Consider the following 18,801-nt stretch of genomic DNA (forward strand, 5'->3'; position numbering starts at 1 on the left):
AGCCATACACACTTAAGGCTACCACTTTTTTGTACTGAGTTAAAGAATGTTTTACCTCCTATTTACCCCACCACCACCACTTGAATAAGAAAATCAAACTGTCTCCAAAAATTGTTATGCAACTTGTAATGCAGACCAAAGGTTACATGCTGCTGCTCTGAAGTTGAACTCCACAAGCTCCATACATCTGTGTATTCTCTGATACAACCACTCTTTGATCCCCAACATTTATTGTCTTTGGGTATTTTGATTTTATAAAATAAATTTTGATGAGGCCGACAAAACCTTTTAACCGTTTTAAAAGTTTTATAAAATCAAAATAAAAAAGAAATATCATAATATCAATCAAAGACAAGAAAGAATATAAAATCAAAACAAAAAAGGAGAAATATCAAAGACGAGAAAAGAAATATATTTTATTTGATCAACTAAGAAAAAGAATGTTAGGAGGAGGATACAATATCCATTTGTATAATGTCATTTTGATCCAAAGAATCAATGAAATGAATATGAATATAAATTTTCAACAGGATAAACACCAACTTATTCAGCAAGGTATGTGCAAGGCTTGAAGAACCAGAACATATCTAGAGGAGGCCTCACTTCCGTGCTAGAAACTGAGATTTTCTTGTTTTCTTCATCCTCCTCCACTACTAGTTCCTTTGTTATCATATTCTGCTCCACATTTTGAATTATTCCTCTCACCTGATCAATCAATTAATGAATAAATTAAAAAGTACTGCAAGAAAAGTCATCCAAAATTATATTATAAATTATGTAGAGCTCTGTGAACAAATGAATGGATTTTAAAATAAGGGATTTTACCTATAAAATGAAAATATATTCCTATTAGTTACCCAAAATCATGACACTTAGTCAAAAGCTTTTACTTTTACTTCTCATAAGTCACTAAATACAAAGGGAAGTGACATACATACAAAGGGAAGTGACAAATGAATGGATTTTAAAATAAGGGATTTTACCTATAAAATGAAAATATATTCCTATTAGTTACCCAAAATCATGACACTTAGTCAAAAGCTTTTACTTTTACTTCTCATAAGTCACTAAATACAAAGGGAAGTGACATACATACTCTCTCCCTCCTCCTTGGGCTACCCCCCCTCCTCTCTCTCTATAGTATTTATGGCTACTCTTTTTACATGACAAGAGGGCAGCCCCTGGGGAAGAAAAGGGGGCAAATATATCATTTCCCTAGTCTATCTATGTTTAGACATTGCCATTCAAAATAAAAATAAAAATGTCAGACCTCAAACATAAATTTGAGTCCAATAATTAGTTTTGGACTGTTATCAAAATCCAAAACAAAGCGGGCCTAAACATAATTTTGAGTCCAGTAATCAGTTTTGGAATCAAAATCGGTTTAGAAAATCTAAAACAAACCCAGCATTTGGACTTTGAGTTCAAAACTTATTATTGGGTCTCTAAGCAAGCACATATTGGTAAGTACGCAATGCATGAAAGGAAGAAGTAAGGGGGGACTTACTCTGGACTTGGGGGGCTTAAGAAAGGTAGTAGTTTTGGTGAGTTTTTGTGGATTACATGGCGATGGAAAGCGCTGAGGAGTGGGAGGACATGATCTAACTTGTAAGGACTTTCGCTCTGTTCCGCCACTCTCCTTTAACACGCTCGAAACATGAATCTCCTCTTCATTCTCTTCACTTCTGTAGCAATTTCCATATAGAAACGTCAAGTTAAGAGTTAAGAAATCCATGTGAGCGTGTAAATCTCTCTCTAATAAAATGATATCAGCACTCCCTTGTCTTGGTAATAGCACCCCTCACTCTGCTAAACACTTTTTTGATTGGCTATTGCTAATATTTTGGGAACTGTAGCAACAATTAAGAGCTAAATAGGAAACCATAACAAAAGAAGAGTGCCATCATTACAGCAATAATTAGGGAGTGTGGCTATCCCAGATGAACGGTCTGAAATCATTATGAGATAAAATCAGAAGTGTGTTATCTGGTGGGGCTCACTAGTTGGATGATCCATACCGTTCATCTCAGTGGGCTCCAATTTTGAAGATGTTATTGTCCGTTTGGGTATAAGAATGTAAGCTAAAACCAGGAATATGTAAGATTCTGGTTTTAGCTTGTAAAATCCAGGACTTTACAATTCTAGATTATAAAATCCATGAATCAGAAAGAAAAAGCTTTCCACCAAAAAAAAAATCATAGAATGATAGAAAATGAAATAAATTTTGCCTAAGAAAATCGATTATTGCAGACCTTGGCAAAAAATAAAGGAAAGGGAAAGTAAAGCGCGCTTACTTGTTTGAATCCTGTGGACTGAAAATCTTGGAATTTAAATTCTGGGTTCTCATCTTCTCTCCCTCTCCTGAAATTTCCTCAAGCAAAGGCTCTTCCTCCTTTTCCTTCTTCTTCTTCCTCTTTTTCTCCCTCTCCGTGGTCACATTCAACGCTAATTTCTTCAATTCACTGCAGAATTCCGTCACCTGATTCAAGATCTCTCTCCCGGCAAACAGATTCCGGGCAGAGCGCGTGCTCCGCAGCTTCTTTTTCTCTTCTTGCAACGAATCGGAATCGGAATCGGAATCGGCATGAGGTTTCTTCTTCTTCTTCTTCCTTGCCTTTTCTGTGCTAGATTTGATTGAATCTTTGATATTGATTTTACTGCTCTTCAATGGAGTAGTAATTGTAGAAAAAGAAGATGAAGAGAAGTTTGGATTCTCGTTCTCGCTATCTTCACGGAATTTTGTAGGTGTTTTAGATGAGATTTTCTCCGATTTGAAGTCTCGTAGAGCGGGAATTGTGGAAAGGATTCCTCTTCTTTTCAAGTTCGCATCTCTGTGAAGAAAAACGAAATTATCAGTGAGGAGTTTGTTGAGTTCTATGACTCCGATCGGACGAATCGGCGTGTCGCGACTCGGTTTCATTAATGGGAATTGGGAAATGATTCTTCGTTACTTGTTATGGAATTTACTAATCTAACCCCCCTACCGGTCATCAGACTTACGAATAGTGAGAGGGGTAGTTTGGTCATCTGAATCGGAAATTCCGCTCTCAGTTGGACTCGTTCGCCAGCAAAAATGACAGAAAAAGTGATAAATTCGTCACCCTTTTTTTCCCCTCAAGCCAGCCCCCTCTAGGGCTAAGTCGAGAAATTCATATTATCGTCCTGAGATCTCGCGATGGATAAATTCCAACGGTCGACAAAATACCGCGAGAAATTCATTTACGAGATTTGAGAAACTAGGGTTTCCAAAACAAAAAAAAAGAATAATCACCTGGGATTCCTTTCGCCTAACGGTACAGTTTCCCATCTGGTGGCCGATCTCACAAGACGATTATTCACCTGAGAAATCAGCTAAATCAATTACGCAGAGAAAAAGCAAAGAGAGGAAGAGTAAAAAGAAAATGTCTTCAAACAAACGAGGTTCCTAAAATCAAAACCTTGAAATCATCTGCGCTCTTTGGATGCTGGCAATCTGGAAGAGAATCGCAAGAGAAAAAGCGAATCAGCTAAAACTTTCATGAAATCTAAAGGACCGTACTTTGGATACATGGATGTTATAATCCAGGATTGTAACCAAACAGCATATAAGAAAATTGTGGGAAACGATGGATCGGAAATTTTATGGGATCTTACCAGGCCTGCAAAACCAGGCTTCGTCATCTACTGATTCGTCCGGCGCAGAGAAATCGAACCATTTTGGAGCATTTATGTGTTCATACAAGTCGTCTTGGATGAATCTGGAGTCGATGTTCTTCCAATCTATATCCATAGGCTCCATTTCCTTGAAAATCTGCAAAAACAGAACGAAGAAGAAAGAGAGAGACTACAAAGCAAATACAAAAGAGAAAAGCCAGGAAATAGAACGAGCTATGTATTATTGTTTGCTTAGAGAGAGAGAGAGAGAGAGAGAGAGAGAGGCGGGGGGTTCTTCTTGCTTTTGTGAACGTTAGTGTTTATGATTTTTTGACCGTTGCAGACTTTTATTTTTTTTCCCACTGAGCTCCCCCTTTTCTTTTTCAATATTTGTTTATTGAGCTTAGGTTGAGCTGGACCGTTACTTACCTGATGGGACCCATGTTAAATATCCAATGGTCCATAAATATGACAGATCCTGGCATTCAATTAAATGATTTTTTGGTCGTTGGAATGACTAAACAAGAAGAGCAACATAGTTGGATAGTAAGATTGTTTGATTGGCGTGATTTCAATCAAATGGACGGTCCAAATCGACCCAAGGTAATGTTTAATCTCAACCATTCATCTTCTAGAGGTCCATATGGATGGATCATGCCCCTCAAAATCTCCTCCACCCTCTTGGCTTGTGATTTGTGAAGATCTTCCCAAATAACCATCCATTTCAAGGACAGAATTGGACGGTTGGGATCGCTTGATGTGCACCAAATAAGTGGTCCCCATTTTACTTTGCTGGCTACCGTATTTCATAAGAAAATACCTATACACACTTGGCACCAATCTCCACCCCACACGTGGCAATGGAAGGTGTTTGTTAACTGGGGCCGTTGATGTATGAGCTGAAAATCAAATGGGACTGTTTGGCACAGGGATAGCTATCTCTAGAGTCATGGGTTGCTGAATAAAGAGGATAGACATTTTATTCCTTGTATTGTACACCTGACATCAAAGATGTCTCATCTGGAAATCAGGCAATACTATAAACCATGATCCCCAATATGGGAGCCACTGGAAGAAATTAAATAAAGAGAACAATGTGGGTGTGCGTACATATCCATTTCTCATGATTTAATAATCTCACTTCTTTGTAGAACTAATGAGAGAGCTTTGTAAAGAGTTTTCTTGTAGAAATTGTAAAAAGTCCAATACAATAGCAATGACATAAAAAAATGTAGCTGTTCTAACATATGATAGTAGGCGAAAACACAGGAGTGGAGTAGTCTTATCTCTTAGCAGTACCCAAAAGCTCAAACCTCACCCAACAGTGCCAAACATGCCATGGATTCTAGATTATTAGCACCAAAAGTTTTTGTTAACCTTGTGCTCAATTCCTTTTAAAAGGAGGAGTCTGGTTTCGATCTACTTGCAGGAATATTTCGGTTTCATCCTTTGGAATGATCCACACAGAATAAGGAAGAGTGAAGGGAACTGAACGCATAGCTACAGCATCGAGTTAAGCTGGCTGAGAAACTGCTGAGGTCTTCAACCATAAGGGCCGTCCCACCATGGCTCTTTCGTGGACAGAAAGATAAGCTGCATTTAACCTAGCGACAGAGTCCAGAGTTTAAACACCCATGATAAATGGAAATAAACTAAAAGACGAGTTTACTATAAATAAGGGAAATGATATCAGCACAACCATGTTTTGGTAGGTAAGCTGGGATCGAACCTCCGACCTCTTGGTTGAGGGACAAAGCCTTTTACCAATGAGCTAGAGGCTCAACCCCCATGTTTTGATATTTGCGCTAGCCCATCTTGTCTTTTATTATTTAAAGAGTTTTCAAAGGTTATTACAGTTCCCAAAAAAGCTCTCACAAGCCAGTTAAATATAAAAAGACAAGATGGATTTGTGCAATTATCAAAACATGGTTGTGCTGATATCATTTCCCTAAAAGAAATGCAAAGGAGGGAAAAAAAGAACCGACTTATCCACATCTGGTGTAGCCAAAGGATCGAAGGCTTCTTCCCGTTGTTCCATCGTTGGAACTGAAGCAACCATAGCTGCCATTTCTTGAACAGCTTCGGCCTGAAAAGAGAGCAAAAGAAAATTCGGTTGTCACGATAACCTAGGCTCGATCTAGCCTATAATTGACTTTCATTGAGAAAAGGATGTTAACAACTCATCATTCAATGTGAGTCAAACAAAACACGTCAAGGCCTTCAACAATCAAATGATGAAAAGAATAAAACAGGAAAGAATTATCTGCAACAATATCAGAGTAAATGTGTACCTGACATTTAAGCCAGCTACTCCTACTAGAACAAATTCAAAGATGGGCTATTGGATAAATCCAATCAGCTTAGACAGGTGATAATGCTCTTAATCTGATAGTTTGTCTTTAAAGAAGAAAAAGCAAGTATAGCCACTCAAATGACACTAATTTGGGTGAACCTTGAATGGGGAAATCACTACAAGACATGCCCTGAAAGGGAGAAGGCAAAATTGTTCTTGAGAACTATTTGTGGCCAAACGACAGGTAATTTTTCTTCCAAGAAACGAGCTTTCTTTCCATTCTTTTTTTTAAAGGTAACCAGTAACTATTTCATTAGAACAGGAAACTGAAAGGCTATGATTTGTGGACACGGACACAAGTGTCGAGTGTCGACACGGACATGGCAAAATCCCCAAATTTAGAAACGAGGACACATATAAAACAGAAAATATATATAATGATAATTTGTGGACACGGATTCGTGTGTCGAGTTTCGACATGGATGCAAGGTGTTTTAACATGGTACTCCTAAAAATCTAGAAATAGTTACACATCTATACATGTACATAAATAATTACTATCATAATTTGTAACAATATAAATGTGGTTTTCATTTAACAAACTAATAAGTCTTAGGATTAATCAACTATAATCTAAAACAAACATGAGATAGTCAAATAATAATGCATTCATCAATTTAATCTATTCTCTTTAGTCTCCACTATGCAATGAGAAAGGGAGAGCAATAGGATACAATGAATATAATATTGGAATAAGAGTTCATTTAGGTTTTAGGTTTAGGAGTAGGGATATAACATCAAATATTAGCTAAAGAAGAGCTAAAAGAAGAGTTTATAATAAAAGAGTTAATAATAAAAAGGTAGACACAATATTCAATACTAAAACAGAATGTCACTTGACACAGTACAAAAACGTGTTGACACGCCCGCATTAAGTCTGACACTTCTACGAGTACATTTAGAAGTTTCAAAAGGAGTGTTGAAACGTGGGACACCTGTGTCGTGTCGTGACACGTGTGTCCAGAATAAATTCGAAGTGTCGGCCAAATTATAGCTGAAAGGTAACATGTAATTTTTCTTCTAACGGAGAGAATATTCGCTTTCTTTTCTGTTTTATCTATTTGGCCCCATCTTTGTGGCACCTAAATCAGAATCACAATATGTTCGGTCTTCCTCCTTACGGTACCTATATAAGAATCACAATATGCTCACCTCCCTCTTAAGGGTCATCTAAACTAGATATAGAAACAACTTCATTGTCCTCTGCAAGTCTGATTGACTACCTTTTTAGTGATTGTCAATATTTAGTTCTTAAGATTTACAGCATTTGGTCTCCATTTTAGGGCATGCCTTGTACTGACTTGCTTCCCCTATTCCGTGTTCACCTACATCAGGTTCCCTTGACGTTACTGTAAACTTATTGGTCTCTATTAAACTGAGGGGTCAGAAGCTGATTAAAGCGTCAGAAGATTCCGAAAAGACACCAAGTGATCACACTTGGTCAATTCCAAACTGCAAGAAGAAGAAGAAGAAGAAATTGAAGTCTTGCGGAAGAAAAGGCTTAGTGCATGTAATCTAGGGTAGTTATAATTTGTTAAAATTTGAATTGCACTCCCTTTCTAGGGTAGTAAAAATTTGACTTTGTTAAAAAGTCCAGCCACGAATGGCTCGACATTTCCTAAAGCTTCACTTGACAAAGGTCAAAGTTTTTGTGATGGATAACCAGAGGTATAAACCCTGCAAAATCAGAGATGTAAATAGCGACCTAGTGCAAGAGATGTGTGTCCCCCCTACACTTTATGAAAAAGAACCCATAAGTCTAAAGGGGAATTTGGTTCTTTTTCTTTCAGTGTGCATATCTCTTTAATTTCCATGAGCTCCACACTCAGAATTTGTTAGCACTAGTCATGTGAACTTTACACCCACAGAAAATTATCAATATAGCACACACCTGTATGCAGTTTTCACCCTATATGCACTCAAGTAGGATCTAATATTTTGTTTACTCAAGATTTTTTGACCTATGATTTAACATATATTTGAAAACTCTGTGACTTGATTGAGTTGGGTTGATTTCTTGATTTGGATTCAACCCTCTTCTAGTAAGAGCCATGTTTTTCAAACCTTCCCTATTGTTTTGTTGCATTAGCTCAAGATGAATGAATAAAATGTACTTCTGGCTACCGAGCTCTTTGTTTCAACACCATAATCATCTAAAGTGGAAATATGAGGATATAATTTTTTTCAACTGTTCGATCAGCAAGACTACTCCATAACTTTTTCCCGGTACTTCAAGTCAATTCAAGCAATCAGAAAACAATTTGAAGTTACCTCAAGAAAAAAAACAAAGAAAGATGACTTGGAATATGTTTGGATGTTCACTCAAATTGCAGTGTTTTTTCCCCAAATTATATATAAACCGCAATGTCCCAAGGTCCCAAATGGCACCTAGATTACAATTTAGGTATAAATCCAAACAGAAGCTTATGTACTGCTTGCCTGTTGAGGATATTGTGGTTGAGGATATTGTCCGTATCCAGCATAAGCACCATATGTATATAATGATGGATCATGAGACGCCCCATAAGCATAGGCATCATAGCCCCCATAACCATAATAAGCACCATTCCATTGATTAGGATCTGCTTGTTGATCCCAGCTACCTGGTTGGTCCTGCAATATTGTTGGCACACGCATGATATCAGGAACAGTGTAAATCTAAGTCTCAATTTATCAAATAAGTGATTATTTATTGGAATTTACAAAGAAGCAATATGTAAAACTCCTTTTTATGAGCAGAGACATTTTGATCATGTCCAGTTAATAAGGGACAAATGCCAACTGAAAGTCACAAGATAGTATTCCATCACTATGATAAAAATCATTCCAGAAGACATAATTTTCAAGTCATTCTTACATGCCCATGCAATTTTTCAATTTTATATGATCATATAATATTTAACCTATACCGAATATCATCATACAGTAAGTAGCTTACAAACATTTCATCAAAATTAACAATATTGTAAAGAGAACGCAGCACATCAGATAAGAAAAAAGACTAGAGTAGTGATTATTGAAGTGAAATTTTGATTTCCACAAAGAGACAGTACACTCCCATTTTGAATCACCAAGATTTAAAGTTCCATCTATCTGTCCAAAAGCATTTAATAATTGGAGATCTGGAATAGAATAGTATGGGTAAATTGAAAAGCAAATAACATGTCAGTCATAATTTTTTATGCTACATCTCACTCATATATTCTAAGATAAATTATCCCCAGTGTATTTTTTTAATTTATCAACAAAAATATGACCCATTGATTGTATTCAACGGCTTACCCAGTTACCCTGCTACTGGCTGAGTACATTGTGACCTGGTGGTCATGGGTTTGAGTCACGGAAACAGCCTCTCTGCAAAGCAGGGGTAAGGCTGCGTACATCTAGCCCTCCCCAGATCCTACAATGGCGGGAGCCTTCCTGTGACTAAAATAATAAAAGAAGAGATATTATCTTGTCCCTGTTCTTCTTAAATCTGTAATCTTGTGAACTTTCTTTATCTTTTAAGATTTCCGTACTTTTGACCACGTCCCAGAACGAGGAGGCAGAGAAAAAAGATCTCATAGAGCAAGATTAAGTAACATATCTCATTTCACATAGTAGCATTCAACAGACATCAGAAGCAATGAATTTCACCTGCTTAGCTAGTGGGCTTCTACCCCATGAAAGGCGGACTGTCTGTTGACCAATCATAGTTCCATGCAACCTTTGTATTGCTTCTTCAGCAGATGCCCTATACAACAAGGACAGAAATATCAATAAATAATACAAGAACTTGTTAGAAATCCAATATGTGACAAATTGGAAGGTACAAAAAATTAAGAACTATTTCATTAAATTTCCAATAACTAAATAAAAGATCATGTTAAACAAACGGCTAACCCACAAACGGGCATATGTAAATTGATATGATCACAATCCCATCACATCAACAAAATGAGCCTACTAACTAAAGAACCATATAACCTCTCCTTCAAAAGAGAAAAAGATGCATGGGCAGAATGAAGAATGTCACATTACAAACAGTTTTTTTTTTTTTTGAAAGACAATATTACAAATAGTTTACATGTGCCCAAAATGACAAGCACATATACCAACAACAGCCGGCATTTTTTTTTATCATTTTGTTTTGCATTTGATTAGGATAATTGAGGAATTGAAGTGAAATAAATGGTTCATTACATTTCCAACATACCTCGTGGCAAACTGCACAAAGCCACATCCTTTAGCCATGGGTATTTTAACATAAACAAGCTCCCCAAACTGAGCAAAGATATGCCTTAGTTCATCATCCGTGACATTAGCGTCCAAACCACCAACAAATATCTGCATACGAATGACAGAATAATAAGAGCTCCATAAGACAAGGAATGCATAACATGGTTGAAGGAATCACATGTGGGCTTACTGTTGTGTTAGCGATATCATTGTCAGCTGGAAATGCCTGCACTGGTGGTGTTCCGTAAGTTGGCATAGGATATACAGCTGCCAATGAAAGCATAAAAAGTGAAGGCCATTGCAACTTTGTCCAGAACCAAGTATCAAAGGATTGCTTAAGACATGAACGTTGAAATAGGATAACTATGCTGTGCATGTAATTTTCGCATGAGATTATGATTAAGAAGAAATTCAAAAGAATGCCCTTTGTTGAATTGATGTAAGTGGACATGACCACGGTTTCAAGACTAAGATGTAAGAGAAGTAACTCATGCAAGTTGGTTGCTTTAGCTATGCCAAATCTAGTGCAACTCCCTGGAGCTCAACTAATTGTGACTCGGTATTCGGTAAGTACTAAGTTTGACATGGTGGGACACCATCTCAATCAACAGTTCAGACCATGTCTTATAGTATAGAAGCCTGATTTTTGTTCATGGTTCACCAAAAATAGACAATGCAAACACGATGGATTGACATGATATTTCTGAATCAACTCCATCGAGCCAAAACAATGCAAAGCATGACTGAATTAGATAAATAATAGATGTCAGGACTCATTTATATAGTTTGGCATAAATAATAGAAAGCTTTTGGTTCTCAGCAGGCAGTTTGAATCTCATGAGAATGGTCCAGTGTTAAGCTCCAATTAAGAAAAACAGGTCAATCAAGGATGACGTTTTTAAGGTTTTGGTTCTCAGCAGACGTTTTGAATCTCATGAGAATGGTTCAAGTTAAGCTCCTATTAAGAAAAATAGGTCAATTGAGGATGATGCTTTTATGAAACTCCACACCAAAGGGGCTCTGGAATTTCAATAGTGCTAAAACCATTCATTCAAACAGATAAAATGACATGAACAAGGAGCAATCGTGCCAGAAAAGCCAGCAGGCAGCCAAAATGTTTGTCTCTGACATTTGTTAAAGATTGAAAACCAAAATACAAAACAAAAAGAATAAAAAAAAATGCATGCTAGTAAATACTGCAAGTGTTGAAAAAGAATCCATAATAATTCACACATAGAGCAACGATTACCTTTAGTAGCTTGGTACTGCTGAGGAAAACCAGTAGTCTTCTTCGGAGTAGCAGCACTGATACGCATAGGTCTTGTTGAGCAATATACCCCATTCATTTCAGTCATGGCACGGTTTCTTTCCATCTCGTCAAAAAATTTAACAAACCCATAACCCTTTGAACGCCCTGTATTAGGGTCAATTACCACCTTGGCACCTCTTATCGATGGATATTGAGCTCGGAACGTCTCTTGCAACAAATAATCCGTAACATCAGGTGCCAAATCCCCTACAAAAAGAGAATGCTCAGGTCCGCCATCAAGGCGCCTCTCTCCACCGCCGAAAGAAGCCCAATTCAGCCTAAATGTTTGTTCTGTTCCGGGCATCTGCGTCCCGTTGTATGTTTGCAGAATCCTTTCAGCAGCTCCATGGGAAACTAACTCCACAAAACCGTAACCCTCGGGCTGGCCAGTGATCTTGTTACGTATAATTTTTATTGAAAGTACCTATAATTCAGGTGAAACAACTTTTTTAACACGATAAATAAAATCATGTGCATGTGATGTTTTTCATTTGTAAGAAAACATCTCCAATTTCATTTTTCAGAAAAAAATAGAAATAGAGATTTTTTTTTATCTGTAAGAAAAAAAACCACAGAATGATTTATCGTTCTAATGAAGTATAAAATGAGTTTCTAAATTCTGAAGAAAATCGCCATAGATTATTTAAAAGTAGGCTTGGGTCATTTTAAACTCCTAATGTCTAACATGCAATTCTACAAGTTACTTTAGCTAAGAGCCTTAAGTTTTATTTTCAAATCATACAATTTTGAGTGTAGTCTATAAGTAGTAGACTATGCTTCTAAATTGTTTTCTTTGTATTTGCAACAACTTCTTCCTTGAATTGCAAGATAAAGTGAAGCACATTTTCCCTCATCAGCATCAAATCGAGAAAAAGATTAACCTCGATAGGTTGGATCTTTGTAATTTACAACATAAGCTTGAGGATCAAGTACTCATGGTGAAGACCATAAGATGATAGCCTCACTCTCTATTAACTTGGACTACACATCCAAAGAAAAAAAGGCTTCCTTGCACCTTGTTCCCTTGCCTTATAGTGATATTTACTTGTTGGAAAAACTAAATCAACCCTAATATTTCACAAATTCCTTTGCCTTACAGTGATGCCACCCTAATCAGCCCTGCAGGTGAGACTGGGAGAAGAAATCCTGCAAGCTCCAGCCCCACTGCTGGTAGAACCTGTAGATCAATTCGCGGAAGCTGCTCAGGACGTCGCATTAGAGGGGGTATGATGATCAAATCATGTGGGTGTTAAAAGTGCAAAAAATAAATAAGGCAACTTGAAAGTTTCTCGACTTATTAGGTTTATAGGTGTAATATTTGAGTTTAGAAAAATCATATGGGTGTTAAAAGTGCAACAATTAAACAGCCCCTGCTTCCTCCGGTGGAACTCCGGGATTAGGAGTGACTTGGAATGCTGCCAAGAATAAATCATTATATTCCCACACTTGGAAAATTCTAACAACAATATTTTTCTAAACTCAAATATTACACCTATAAACCTAATAAGCCGAGAAACTTTCAAGTTACCTTATTTAATTTTTGCACTTTTAGCAACCATATGATTTGATCATCATACCCCCTCTAATGCGGAGTCTTGAGCAGCTTTCACAAATTCTTCTACCCGTTCTACCGGTAGTGGGGCTGGAGCTTGCGGGATTTCTGCTCCCATTTCTAAATGCAGGGTTTGGGGGAAAAAATCAACCTTAATATCGCAAAATTCAAACCAACTCAATTTAAAAATTAGTCCTATAACTAACTAAAAATCAAATAGTAATATTTACTTAAAAAGGACGGCCCAGTGCAGAAGGCTCCCGCCATTGCGGGATCAGATAGTGATATTTACTTACTGGAAAAAAAATCAACCCTAATATCTCAAAATTCAAACCAACTCAATTAAAATAAAAAAAAAGAAACCCTGTGACAAAAAAAAAAAAAAAAAAAAAAAACCCTAGAAACCAATAAAACCCTAGTAAAAGAAAATAAAAGTATAACGAATGCACGAGAAATACGATGATAGGCGATATGAAATCTCGACCCTAAGGGGCTCTGTTTGTATAAAGGATTTGAAAATTGTGGATTTCCTCAAAATCCTGGATGGGAGGCAGAGAGAAGAAGGAGACCGCTGATTTCTCGCCCCTCTTTTACACTGCTTTGAAACTAAAAATTGGATTCTAAAATCCAGGTATCCAAACAGCCCCTGACTCTTCAAAATTCGAATTAGAATATAAGAAATGAAGAAAAAAAGACAAGAAACTAAAAGAGAATATGGAACCCTAGAAAGATGAAGAAGAAAAAGACCTCTCCAGTGTGAGCGAAGCAGGTATGGAGGTAGCTTTCGTCGACCCAGTACTGCAAATCTCCGATCCAAAGTGTTCTAATCTCTTCCTCAGAGGAGGGTTGGTGGTAGGGTTGAGAAGAAATCATCTCTCTCTCTCTCTCTCTCTGGGGTTTTGGTAGTTAATTACTTTGTAATGGTGAAAGCTTGAACAGTACAGTATCTTTTAGAAAGTAATGCAAACCGTGGGCCACTTTGTCAGTAGGGTTAAAAGAATATTGTTAACGAGGGGCAATGAGGTAGAGATTTTATGGATGAATTTGTCTAATGCTGTCCACATATGTGTGCATAGGGTATCCCTAACCCACTTTAGGATAGGTCTATTCCCCACATATGCGTGCAATCACCCGTCATCCATAATTTGACTCTACTCTACAGGTAGGTATCGGTGGGGCTGGTAGAGCATAGCCTTGCATAATCAAAGTCAGAGATCATCATGAGCAGTAGCTGAAATAGGTAAGCCAGGGGAACCAAAGAAACTCTATTTGTAAATAAGGGTAAAATCGGTAAAAAAGAAGAAGAAGGGAGATGATATTTTCACTCCACCTGCATTACGCAGGCTCTCCTTTTAACATGATTTGACGTCAAAAAGGTTGCCCACTTTTCACGTCAAATCACGTTACAATGGGAGCGTGCACGTAATGCAGGGGGTGAAAATATCATCACCCAAAAAATATTCAAAGTTATTTAAGACACAAGGTAATAATGGAAATTAAGAAAATTTTGGGGGGATTCTAGTAAATATGTTTTGGTGTGACGTTTTTAGTGGCTTTCCCTAGATTTTTACCCTAAAAAATGATGCTTCATACCCGTTCCTTATTGCAAATTGATTAAAAATGCCCTCTCAGGATCTCATCTCACCCATTATTCTCATCATCGCATGTATAAAAACACTCCTCTTTACCCCTCCTTTTTGAGAGAAGATACTATATTGAGAGCCAAGGATGAAGATAACAAATTCACATCAATGTGGAGAGAGGAGCTGTAATAAACGGAGTCCCTCAATGTCACGGATTTAGCCAAGTCGATCCACTAGATCATTGGCACTCCTGGGAATATGAACAAAAGAGACGAAGCTACCATTGATCATAGAACTAATCACATCCAAAAATCTTGCTAATCTCTATGGACCAATGCTCGTGTCATGAACCTAAGAAATGACATTTGAAGAATCCCCCTCTAGCTTCCTCTCCTGCAGCTCACTTGTCTTCCATTTTTTCTTCCATGTCTCTAGCCATGTAATCTCATGTCAGAAGAACAGAACTCCTTCTGTGACTATGAAGGACTCCCAATTTTTAGAGTTCCTCACATGAACAACGCGGCCCGAAGATGCTCAGACCGGATTCCTCCCACAAGACCCGAAGAGAAGATGAGGAAGAAGAGATTGGCAATGTCCGAACCGAAATATGTAGAAGATCCATTGCTTTCCAAACGATTTGAAGACCGATACCTCAAGTGTGAGTTCCTCGAGGTACCTACGGCATCGTCTTCAAAGCCATCGACACCAAGGTAAAGCTACTTCTTTGGTTCCATTTATTTTCTCATCATAAAATTTTCTTGGTTGTGGGTGAATATTTAAACTTTCCGGTGGAAGATTTCAATTTATATGAATGTGAGGGCGTTGTTGGAAATTAGAACTAGAGTCTCAATTCTAGTGTTTTGAAAATTTCTCTTTTCAATGTTTTTTTTGCTATTTTTTCTTTTAATCATGGAGTGTGCCATTATGTCTAAGAAACAGTTGGTTTTTGGAAATTTGATAAAGCCTTTATGTGTCTACATTTATTGACAGTGTTCGATACCCGTTATCCTTTTTCTAAGTTAAAAGCTTAAGATCATTCTCATGATTTATTTATCTTTGGATCAAAGTTTTAAATTTTGGTTGCCATGGAATCGTTTCGGTTTGGTTGGAAATTCTCTGCAAAATCACAGAAATGTATGTAAACATATGCAAATAATAGAATTAAAAAAAAAAACTTTATGAAACACTAGAATAAGTACATATATACACTTAGAAAACATCACATGATCTTGACAACTATTCATAATAATTCAAGAAATATTTTATATGGTGTATCCCCGTATAGTCTAGTATTTTTAATCGAGCACTGTACAGATTACACCATATGATGATCCAAACCATCCATTTGATGGGTCACAACGTAAATAGGGTGGGCCTAAAAATTCATTTTCCATAGGATGATCCTAGCCCTACGATCTATAGAGGAACCGTATAGCTGTCGCTTCTATTCACATTTTATTGTTTTTCCCCCTCTTTCGCATATTTCAGATGAGGTACCTCTTTGAGGTGCGTATCTGAAGTAGGAGCTCTACTCAGTAGAGGTGCTCTTTCCTTGAGATGCGTGATTGAGAGAGTAGTTTCAAATTCCATGAGAATTGGCATCAAAATCTAACACATGATGTTTAATTTCATGAGAATCGTAAACTAAAATCGACCATAATGATTTGCCCATTTAGGCTTGGTCCATTGTGTCTCATTTCTTTAAAGATCAATATCTAAAACCGATTAAACCTTGAAGATCGATATCTAAAATCGGTCCATGAGTCTAAAATCGGTCCATGAAAACTCATCCATCAAGGCTAGAGTCTTATCAAGCCTATTAAGGCTCATCTTCCAAGCAACATAATCTTCGACAAGCAACGTTAGTCATCCGACAATAGACATAAATCATCGTCTTCAGTAACATCGACAAAATATATCAAGTGGCATCTTCAATAGACAGTTTATCAATATTCAATATCATACATCAAATTGGGGACTTTTAATTGGAAAATTTTACTGTAATATTTTTTTTGAAATGGGAAATTTTACTGTAATATTAAACGCGCGCATGTCGATTTTTTAATCCACGTACGTCTGAGGCGCATGTTAAGAGATATCAGATTAGGCTACCTAACCAGATTAGGTAGTTAAGATAAATTAAGATTAGCTTCACCATGCTTATCCTTATCGCCTTTATTTATCTGTTTAAGTGCTTTATATAAGTACGCATTGGCGATCTTCGTAATTGCCGAGATTAATACAATCTTATTCCTTGTCAAAAGGAAATGCAAGGCCACCTGTGATGAATATGAGAGGCATGAAGTATCGGAGCCCTCAATTATATCCAAAAAATTACCCCTCATGTTTAGCCTATAAGTAAAAGCAGGCATTTTCCGAGACTAAGTTGTGTTTGGGCCCCATTAAATTTAATGAAGGTTGTATTATGTCCCACATGAGATAGTCCATTTAGAGTCTGATAAGAAACAACGGAACCATATCTTATTCAAAACAAACCATAATCTCCACTGCCATACGTCCAAGCATTAATGACAAAGCAATATAAGATGCCAAGGGAGAAATAAACAAAACACAGAAGAGAGATTAAGGAGATGCGATGATGGCAAACTGCAGGGCGTTAATAAGTGTTATCTCACATTGACTGAATCCAGCATTTAAGAGAAGCTTTCTCCATTCCTTCTCAGTCCTTTCCTTACCACCAGTGGATATCATCATTATCACATCAAAAGCATATCGGGTTCGAGTGATCTCGTGACCTTCATCAATATCCAACACAATGTCTACTATAATCACCTTCCCTCCCTCTTTTGGTATGGCTTCCTTGCATCTATTCAGAATCTTCACACAGTCCTCGTCATCCCAATCATGCAGTATTTTCTACAAACAAGACATGATACATACCATTAACAATAATGTAGCCTTATATCATTAGCATGTTTGGACCCAGGTAGAATTCACTTTTAAAAGCTAGTTGTTAAGGGGAGGATGCCCAGGTCCTTATAAGCCCTTGGAATAGCAAGATAGCGAGTCCTAAATTAACAAAATTCAGAAATGAAGCAAAACTAAATATACTTACCATCATCATAACAGCGTCGTTGCGGGGTATGAAAGAAAACATGTCTCCTGCCACACGTTCCACGTCGGGGTAGTCGGGTATGGTCTCGACAACGTGAGGAAGATCAAGGATGCTGCACTTTATATGTGGAAATGCCTTGGCAATGCCCCTCGAGGCAGTGCCTGTGCCTCCACCGACGTCCACCAAAGATTTGATCCCTTGGAAAATATCTCTACAACCATCGATCAGGGCAGGGGTCACTAATCGAGCATCACAAGCCATGGCCACATTGAAGAGCTTGTTATGTTCGGCATTCTTAGCGGCATGGCTCCACATGTCTTCTCCTTTCACTGTCTCAAAGGCCGACGTAGCTCCCTTTGCTTCCAACAAACAGCATAATGCTTGGCATCTGCCTTCAACGTCCCCTTGCTGTATAAGCCGGGCAAATGGGACTAAGCTCTTCGCGTCATCGACAAGGATGAATTGTGATGCCGAAGTGAGGTGATACAAATCATCTCCTTGGGCTCTGAGGAGCTTCATGTGCACCAAGTAACGCATCAAACGGCGAAGGATGTCATAGTTCCCACAAGGCACGGGTAGAGATGCACCCACTTGAGAAAGAGTCATGGGTTCCCCATGCCGATGAATGATGTCTGTAATGCTCATATCAAGTGTCCATTTGAGTACTAAAGAGTCCGTGGATGCCACCATGTGGCTCCAAACAAGAGCAAGATCATCCAGCTCTTGATTTTTCAGTTCTTCTCTTGCTTCTAGCCCCATTGCTTTTCTTCTTCTTGGATGTGTGGTCCCTCGACTCTTTGTTAGATCGAAGAAGAGAGATGCTCACTGCTTGTTTCCCCCATCGATTTATATAGTGAGTTACAATGCTACTTTATTGGAATTGTATATTGGGTGAAAAAAAAAACCATTTTTACGTGCTATATCTTGGCAAAGACTTCTTGGGTTCACAACTTCACATGTTTTTTTAAGAGAAAAATGACCAAAGGGTTCGGGTTTTAAGGAAAAGGATTATTGAAAGGATGAAAATGGTTGTCAAACCAAAGGAAATATTCAATGGATGTAAAAAGGGTTGTCTAG

At 37.7% G+C, this 18,801-nt stretch overlaps 3 protein-coding genes across 4 annotated transcripts; all 3 read right to left on the reverse strand.

The window, feature by feature from the left end:
• Positions 1 to 395: 395 nt before the first annotated feature.
• Positions 396 to 3,905, reverse strand: LOC143845816 (uncharacterized). Of its 2 annotated transcripts, none has more exons than XM_077354223.1 (6): positions 3,634 to 3,905; positions 3,438 to 3,472; positions 3,272 to 3,339; positions 2,295 to 2,831; positions 1,508 to 1,682; positions 396 to 705 (listed from the first exon to the last, which is right to left on the reverse strand). In XM_077354223.1, exons 1-6 carry the CDS (start codon positions 3,776 to 3,778, stop codon positions 544 to 546), a joined length of 1,122 nt encoding a protein of 373 aa, XP_077210338.1. In that variant the 5' UTR covers positions 3,779 to 3,905; the 3' UTR covers positions 396 to 543. The 2 variants fall into 2 exon arrangements, with proteins under 2 accessions (XP_077210338.1, XP_077210337.1); XM_077354222.1 differs by having other exon boundaries at positions 1,508 to 1,685.
• An 894-nt stretch (positions 3,906 to 4,799) lies between these two features.
• Positions 4,800 to 14,079, reverse strand: LOC143845818 (polyadenylate-binding protein RBP47B'-like). Its single transcript, XM_077354224.1, has 8 exons — positions 13,813 to 14,079; positions 11,454 to 11,937; positions 10,395 to 10,471; positions 10,182 to 10,312; positions 9,623 to 9,719; positions 8,419 to 8,599; positions 5,619 to 5,712; positions 4,800 to 5,237 (listed from the first exon to the last, which is right to left on the reverse strand). The coding sequence occupies exons 1-8, from the start codon at positions 13,936 to 13,938 to the stop codon at positions 5,147 to 5,149; spliced, it is 1,281 nt and encodes a 426-aa protein (XP_077210339.1). The 5' UTR covers positions 13,939 to 14,079; the 3' UTR covers positions 4,800 to 5,146.
• A 3,034-nt stretch (positions 14,080 to 17,113) lies between these two features.
• LOC143892536 ((RS)-norcoclaurine 6-O-methyltransferase-like) lies at positions 17,114 to 18,518 on the reverse strand. The gene is made up of 2 exons (XM_077397240.1): positions 17,725 to 18,518; positions 17,114 to 17,525 (listed from the first exon to the last, which is right to left on the reverse strand). The coding sequence occupies exons 1-2, from the start codon at positions 18,481 to 18,483 to the stop codon at positions 17,232 to 17,234; spliced, it is 1,053 nt and encodes a 350-aa protein (XP_077253355.1). The 5' UTR covers positions 18,484 to 18,518; the 3' UTR covers positions 17,114 to 17,231.
• Between the last annotated feature and the right edge of the window lie 283 nt (positions 18,519 to 18,801).

The sequence above is a fragment of the Tasmannia lanceolata genome, unplaced genomic scaffold (genome assembly GCF_043159265.1).
Source record: "Tasmannia lanceolata isolate RefF3 unplaced genomic scaffold, GAP_Taslan_0.1 ptg000015l, whole genome shotgun sequence".
Taxonomy (NCBI): Eukaryota; Viridiplantae; Streptophyta; class Magnoliopsida; order Canellales; family Winteraceae; genus Tasmannia; species Tasmannia lanceolata.